Here is an 8,522-nt window from a genome sequence, read left to right as displayed (position 1 = left end):
TGTCATTTCAGACTGATTGTTCGTTTAAATGGGTTTGTCATGAGGCTGAACCATTTAGCTTTCTGTTGCCAAGTTACTTTTTCTCCCTCTTCCAAGCCGAGTTTGCTTAACCTGCTTGAACTGCAGCATTTTCTCAGGACTGAGCTTCATCTCAGGGCTTATCTATCACAAAACCCATGCCGCACGCTGTGGAAAATTCCCTGAACCTAAATGTGGCTGGCGTCCTTGAGAGACAGGAGCATGGTGAAATAAGTGGTTGTGAAATAGAGAAAGCCTACTTTCTGTGACATTCAAAGAGAGAGCAGGAGAGGAAGAAAATCGGAAAATGCCACAGCCAGGAATAAGGAAATAGACTGGAAGGCTGGAAACCACTGATTGTTGGTTTTGTTTCTACTGTTCCATATCATATGCTTTGTTTCTCATAAGAACAGGAAAATACCTTTATTTTCAATGACCAAGGCAAAAGCCTGCTATTTGAACTGTGATTTCAGATGCATTGGCATACTGGAGGAGATTGTGTTAATACATGTAAACAAAGCTGTCTATTACCTGAATCTGGGACATAAGGAAACGTAATGATTTTAAGTCAAGTCCGGATAGGATTTCTCAGTCTGTTGCTCTTTCTCTTGTTATCTGTCCTTATCTGTATCTCTCTCAATACACACACATTCACATCCCCCATTCCCAATAGAAAATAAAATGTTCCTGTGTGTACTTCTATAATTAAAACACATAAAAAAGATAGCATTTCACAGACTTTTTGCACTGGGTTTTGTCCAAAAGAAGAGAGAAAATGGCTGTTGTATGTGTCTGTTTTCTCCACATATATATCAATGAGAAGGCCCTCTACAGGAGGCCCATTACATCCCTGCAGCCAGAATCAAAACAGATCCTTTATTTCTGCCGGGATAGATATTGCAGTTTCCTCAGAGTTATACAATGAAAGATATGCTCTATTTTCATTTCTTCCTGTGCCCAATAAGTAAGGTGAAAGTACTTGGTTTGGCTTAAGCCAATGGCGGAGTCCTCAAAGTCACGTACAGCAGGGCGAGACCTGCTTCAATTAGCTTTTTCCTTCTGAATGAAACATCCACAAGAGGCAAAGATGAAGGATAAATCAAGAAAAAGAGCGGAAGTGGAGGGAAATGGAAAAGCTGCTGAGTTACTTTGTTCCTATTCTGTTTGCCTATATGCCTTGGTATATGTGTGTGGGTTGGTGCCACAAAACACGATACTTTAGACCTCCTAACCTGTTTTTTGGACGGTATCCATTTCATCAAACTCTATATTTAAGAAAGGCACAGCAGTGTGTGTGTGTGCAATCATGCAGCGTGACTTAGCACAATACATATTCTCTAGCCAAAACACAGAGGGTGGGACACACACTGCTTCTGTGGTAAATGTCACATACACCTCACCAGGGGGACGTGATTTTACACACTCGCATTACGGATAGGGCGGGTCTCTGGTGTACCCTCTTTTCCTAAACTGGCACGGTGCCTCAGACGAAGCAGAGTGCTCATATGCATGCATGATGTGCTGCCTGCACACCTCAGTCTCATCTCACACTGCATTAATCCGTTATCAGATATTTAGCAAGGTGATGAGATATGTTTAAACAGGGGCAAAGAGGGGAGGGGTACTGTGCTGGAAAAAGCAAGAAAAACATGAGCAGAAGGAGATGAAACAAGGTGTAAAGATGGCTGTGGGCGGCAGATTTTGATAATTATTTAACAGTGTGTGGGATTTAGTGGCATCTAGTGGTGAGGATGAAGATTGCAACCAGCTGAATACCCCTCCACTCCTGCAATTCCCAGCATGTCGTCCATGACCATCATTTTAAGCTTTTGTTTTTATTATAAAGATATGTAAATTAAATTGTGAGATTTTGTATGATTTCAGTTCGCCACTTTGGTTCATAGACTGTATATGGAGAGCTTTGGTCCAGTCTTTAATATCTACAATTGAATATATTGCCATAACATTTGGTACGAACATTCAATCCCCATGATTGAGTGTAATAGCTCATTTCAATTTGACCAATACTTTGATTAAGACTGAATACCTGCAAAACTATTATCACATTCCCATCAGCGTTAGTTTGACTTTGTCATTAGTGGAACATTAGCTAATGTTAGCATGCAGTCTGAGAGTCACTTAAGCTTGCTGACCTTCCACTCTCCCAACATGTTGTCCAACCACAGCACAGGACAGTTTGACATGTATTCTCCTTTCTTACGTCAGCAGGTCAGACATAAAAACAACTTGATGTAAATCACTAACTTCTGAGTGCATAAGGGTTTATGTGACGTATAACTTGTCTATAACCAAGCAGACTTTGACAAAGTGCACAGCCATAAAGGATAACACCACGACATATGAAAAGTACAAAGTATGCTGATAAAAAAAGCAAAACCTTTCCCAGTGAATGTTGACCTGTCTGCAGATCTGTTTACTTGTAACATATATATATATATATATATATATATATATATATATATTTTAAAGACGTTTTGTGCAGATACTGTACTAAGAAGATTTAAGTACAGCAATTCCATAATGTTAGAAAGTTAGGATAAAAACACACTGAACTGCATGTTGAATGTGTAAAGTGTTTTTATTTGGTTTGATGCGGTGTTACAAAAAAGCCGAAGAAATACCAGGACATTACATTTGACAATGATTTGCTTTTTGGGTTGGGTTCTCCTGAGGCACATACTGTACCAACTCTCACTTGTTTACCATGCTTAACAGCTTTTCTATTCATTCTATCTGTGTTTGTGCGGCATGCATTCTTTTCAGAATGACACACCCTATGCATCCAAAATGCTCCACAGTAGAATATGGCAGTTTAGAATATTAAGGGATGAACTAATAAAAAAGGTATTACAGTGTTTTGCAGTGTAATACATTTCCTCTTTACTTGACATTGATTTTGGATGCTTGTTTATTCCTCTGTGACCTCCTCTGACTTTTGTATTCTATGATGAGACTTAATTACAGGCTCTAGTAATCCGAGGGGGGGGGGGGGGGGGGGGGGAAATTGTGAATTCCAAGTTTTCATTGGAATTCACAAAAGATGCCAGCAAAGGTTGATGAATGTCACGATTAACTACAAAACCTTTTCTCCAATCAAGGTAGCTATCTCTTTTTCCTCCCTCAGTGTTTGACGGTGACGGTCTTCACCTCGGTGAAGAAGTGGTAGGAGTCCTTCCCCCCCTCCCTCCCCACACCAGAGTTCTTCATCCCTCCGAAGGGCAGGTTCAGATCCCTCACCATCCAGCAGTTGGTCCACACCATGCCTGCCTGTATCTTCCTGGCCATCCGGTGAACTTTCCCCACGTCCTGGGACCACACGGTGGCCGCGAGACCATAGCGCACGCCGTTGCCCTTGGAAACGGCCTCCTCCTCTGAGTCAAAGGGGGAGACGCAGGTGACGGGGCCGAAGATCTCCTCCTGCATGAGGCGGGAGCTGTCAGAAATGCCTGAGATGACGGTGGCCGGCATAAAGTAGCCTTTAGCGTTGCGCTCAGGGAGGTGGAGCTGATCCACCCCCTCCCCACAGTGGACCGTGCCTCCTTCAGATTTGGCGAGTGCTACGAAGCTACGGACCTAGGGACCGGGACAAATGGATTCAAATTTAAAGTGGATACGGTATGTAGAGAATGAGGATTTGTTCTGTTGCACGAAAGCTGCAAGTATGAGTTGATTTATTGATTAGTTAAACAACAGAAACATAATTGGATATTATTTTGATAAATGATTCATCGTTAAAGGACATTTTTATGCAAAATGGCTGCTTTAGCCTCTCAAATATGGAGATTTCTTGCTTTACTACGTTTAATATTATATAAAATAGAGATTTTTGGGGGTTTCGGATTGACAAAACAAGCAATTTAGAGACACCACCTTGGACTTTTGTATGACATTTTATAGTCAAAAAGAAAATAATTAGCAGGTAATTGATAATATATGTAATTATTGTGGGTTGCAGCCTTATCCAACACCATTTGAATGTGTAATTATCACCTTCTCCAGGTGCTCTTTGCTGATGAGCGCTCCGTTGTTGTTGCCGGGGTCAGAGGGCGCACCTGTCTTCCACTTCTTAGCCGCAGCCACAAACCTTTCCAGGAACTCAGAGTAAATACTCCCCTCTACATAAATCCTGCTGGTGCACAAGCAGATCTCCCCCTAAGGAAAGGAAGGAAGGGAAAGATAACTTGAGATTGTTCAGGACGTTGTTCTTATTCAGCTGCCTCATGACAAAATATGGACTGTGATCTCCCCCATGTGGACAAGTCTGGTCACTGAAGCATTTATCTCATGGACACATAATAAGAATAAAACTATAAAAATAAATTATGAGCTAAACAAAGCTGTCATTTAGTTTACAAAAAAATGCTTTTGACACATAGATTCCCATTAAGACAGATCCTCATCATATCAAACCAAGTAGGACCCATAACTATTTCACTGTCAGTGGATGTATTTAGAACATATTCCCAAAAACATTTACAAATGATTTAGCAAAAAACTGGCATTCTTGGAGCCCCTGAAGTTTAGCTTACACACTGGTGCCAGCCTTGATAATAACCCTAAAAAAAAGCATGTGTAATACAAAAGAAAATAATGACAGCAATACAATTCAAAACTTGAATAGAGTCCGATAACCCTTCCTGACACTCTTCTCTCACCTGATTGGAGAAGCTGGAGCGAACAGTGGTCTCGATGCACCGGTCCAGGTCTGCGTCAGCAAAAATAATGGCAGGGTTTTTCCCTCCCAGCTCCAGAGAGAGCTTCTTACAGTAGGGGGCGCTCCGCTCTGTGATGCACTGGGCAGTGGCCGTGGAGCCAGTGAAGGAGACCAATGGGACGTCAGGATGGCCGACCAGGGCGTCGCCTGCTTTTGGCCCGGTGCCGAAAACAATGTTGACAACTCCTGGAGGAACACCTGTGGAGATAGAAAGCTTTCAGCAATTCATCAAACTCATTTTTGTTATAGGTCATAGTGAATAATAAGTAATAACTTATATATACAGTAGTATCCAATGTTTGAGAAGCAGGTTGGTCTATTACGGTGTATTCTAACTTATTATGTTTGTTGTATACTCTACAGATACTCTATTGATATATATATTTCGACTGTTGATATGATGCTGTCTTTGGCTCTTTTCTGCTGTAACAATGTAAATGTCCCCTCTGTGGGACTAATAAAGGTATTCTTATTCTGATTCTGATTCTGGTATATCTTCTGTGCATGTAAATAGATTTCAATTGCATTGTGGGTGTTGTAGTCCTACCAGCCTGCTGCATCAACTTGCACATCATCCAGGCAGTCACAGAGGTCATCTCGCTGGGTTTGGCCACCACTGTGTTGCCTGCAGCGATGGCAGGAGCAATCTTCCAGGTCAGCAGGTACAGGGGGAGGTTCCAGGGGCTGATCAGACCGGCTGCACAAAACCAAAACACAGATTTAAAACATATGAAGCACGAAAAATATAACAGGTTTTAATGCAGAGATACTGAGCTCTCACCCACTCCCACAGGGCAGCGGATGGTGTAGTGCAGGCAGCCCATGTGGTCCGTCTGGCTGCAGTCGTTGGTGTGGTGCAACAGTGATGAGGCAAAGAAGCGGAAGTTGTACGCAGATCGGGGAATGTCAACAGTCCGTGCAAATGTTACTGTTTTACCTGTAAAGTCACAACAAAAACATAAGGGATAATAGTGGACAGGGGATAATAAAACAGCACCTGCTTATACTCAAAATAGTTCAATATCAACCCCAGGTCATGATCACTTCATTTTGTACAATGTTTGAGCGGTCCTCTAGTGCCACCCAGAGGCCAAATGTCAGTTTAGTTCACAAAATTATGAATCCAATACACAGGTGAACTAAACATGCGTAAAGTACTTGCAAGCTCTTTCGAAAGTTTCATAACTTAAGTACATTTTCAAGAACAAAAGTCAAACATTTATTTGTTCTAGGTTAAGAAGTTCTGAGACGCAAGTGAGTCATTCTTACTGTTTTTAATTATGAGAAAGAAGTTACTTAGAACAAAGATCTTGACCAAAAAATAAATCAGTTTTAGACTTTACTCACGTTTCCATACAATTATTAGAATGGGCTGCTTCTTATGGCTTCGAATGGCTTTTACTCAACTTACTAAATGTTGTAACCTGATTGTCTACGTTTTTGACAGTTGGTCATATTTAACATGACCTTTGACCTTTGACCTTAGGCACTTTGTGTTGAATCAATTGTTTTGGAGATTAATCTATAATTGAATTAATAATTCATATTATATTAAAATTGTAATAAGTTACAACCCTAGGCATGTAATCAGTCATACTACACCTCAACAGGACCTGCATATGAGGGTTTTGAAATCTGGGTTCTAATAATATGAAATCCAATAATTGGAGCATGCAGTAATGTTCTCTGACTGACTCAGTGCTACTGGCTGATCATCTGACTGACTTTTGGGTTGATACCACTGGTTATACAACAGTATAGCACACCTTGGTCCCTGGATTCAGCTTGGGCGAACTCCTCCACGTTGGCGTCCAACAGGTCGGCCAGTTTGTTGAGGACCTGAGCCCGCTGCTCCGGGCTGCGAGCGGACCACCCGGGGAACGCTTCTTTAGCCGCCGCCACCGCTGCCTCCACCTGCAGGAGGGGAAGCACAGAGAGGTTAGCACATTGTTCTGTGTGAGGTTTCAGCAGTTACCAACATGGGACCATGACATATCTAAAAGGAGACATACAATTGTTATTTTTGCATTAAGTTTTCTGTATTGTTCTTGTAAAGTACTGTATGCCTTCATCATAAAAATCCCTTTTGCCGCAAGTGAGGCCACAACTTTTACACAGGCATCACAAGTATGAAGATTCAAAGGTTTTCTTGTGCAAAAACGCTTAGGCACACTGGTTGGAAATGGAAATGTAAAGAGACACACAGCAAACTTGACACATAAAATAAACTTATATAAGAAATAATATAGTGCCATCAATTGTGCAAGTAAAATGCAGGAACGAAGTGAATTAGACAAAACTTTATGTAAAACTAAATAATTTAAAAGGGGGATTCAAATATTATACGTTAAATTAATATATTTAGATATGTGGAAATGTGTGACATATGTGTGTGATATTTACATTTGTAATGGAACTTCACATAGCTCAGGAATTTTAAAGTCTTAGGTCTGTGGGATAAAACTGCCCCTGAGTCTAGTGGTGGGGGATACACTGGGGGAAGTCTGGGTGTATATTTATATAATGGCTAAGAACTTTGATCTCATATGAAAAGTTAAATTATTGACTCATGTCGTTCATGTGTTTAATGATTACTTCACTGTTTACTCTACAAAGAGTAAAGGTCTCTCTCGAGCAGTGTTTGGGATGGGATCATTATCTAGCGAGCATAAAGAAGCACAACATGGAAATGATTAACTCAAAAAACACAGATACAAAGACAGCAACTAGATAACAACTCTCACAGGTCAAATGCACCAACAAAGCCATTATATGTTTCTTAACATTTGTGGTAACTCAGAAATGACCAAACTTTGGTGAAAATCTCAACAATCTCAACATGTTATCTTTAAAATGCGTGATTTGCAGCAGCAGGAAGCATCAAGGCCTATGGGTTGTAGGCTTTGCACTATATTCTCAATAAAAATATTGCTACTCCAGAGTAAGTAGGAAAAACAGTGCAGTAGGTTATAGTTATAAATCTAGTCATATAGCATGAGGGTGACCCACCTCCGGCGCCCCGCTGTCCGGCACCCTGCAGTAAACCTCTCCGACGGACGGGTCGTAGGAGTCGATGTGAGTCCGACACGGAACGAACTTCCCTCCGATGAAGTTCTCCAGAACCAGACAAGAGCTCTGCTCAGAGGGGTTCGGCATGGCTGCACGTCGAGGATATCAAATTATTGCTACAAATTGAGAGAATAACAGCAGACTGCTGCAGGTCTGGAGCATATTAAGCCAACGATATGAAGTTACTTTGGACCGACCCTCCCACTCGACAGCGGCCACTGTCACGTTTCTCTATAAAACCCAAGATGGTGAGCAGCACTATGCTAATGATTCCCTTTAGCACTGGTTAGCATTTAAAGGTCTTGGAAAAAAGTGAAATAATATATCAATAAAGTTTGAAAAGCAGGTGTCTAAATACCTATTTGTATATATTTTATTTAGTTTCTAGGCTATTACACCCTTTAGTGCAGTTTGAGAACTAATAGCCTGCCCTACTGAATACAAAGGTTAAAATGTAAAGAGGCTCGAAGATGCCAATGTGATGAGTACCTGCACTTTCTTAAAATACAATGGCTTAGTAATTCAAGATAATGAGTAAGTATCTCAAAATAACTTGAAAAATAATAGCAAAACTAAGTCCTTTAGAGACTACTTCTTATTTTTGCCTCTTCTTTAGTCATTATTTCAAAAAAGTTTGTCATTATAGTTACTTACAAATGTTTTTTCTCTAATTGACAGAAATGGTACACTATACTATACT

General features: G+C 40.8%; 1 protein-coding gene across 1 annotated transcript; it reads right to left on the bottom strand.

Annotated features, from left to right (window-relative positions):
- Nucleotides 1–2,598: 2,598 nt before the first annotated feature.
- Nucleotides 2,599–8,044, bottom strand: aldh8a1 (aldehyde dehydrogenase 8 family, member A1). Its single transcript, XM_034144024.1, has 7 exons — nt 7,763–8,044; nt 6,520–6,667; nt 5,535–5,690; nt 5,301–5,450; nt 4,695–4,951; nt 4,030–4,191; nt 2,599–3,612 (listed from the first exon to the last, which is right to left on the bottom strand). The coding sequence occupies exons 1-7, from the start codon at nt 7,907–7,909 to the stop codon at nt 3,160–3,162; spliced, it is 1,473 nt and encodes a 490-aa protein (XP_033999915.1). The 5' UTR covers nt 7,910–8,044; the 3' UTR covers nt 2,599–3,159.
- Between the last annotated feature and the right edge of the window lie 478 nt (nt 8,045–8,522).

This window comes from Trematomus bernacchii, unplaced genomic scaffold (assembly GCF_902827165.1).
Source record: "Trematomus bernacchii unplaced genomic scaffold, fTreBer1.1, whole genome shotgun sequence".
Lineage (NCBI taxonomy): Eukaryota > Metazoa > Chordata > Actinopteri > Perciformes > Nototheniidae > Trematomus > Trematomus bernacchii.
This window is presented reverse-complemented; position numbering and strand designations above follow the sequence as displayed.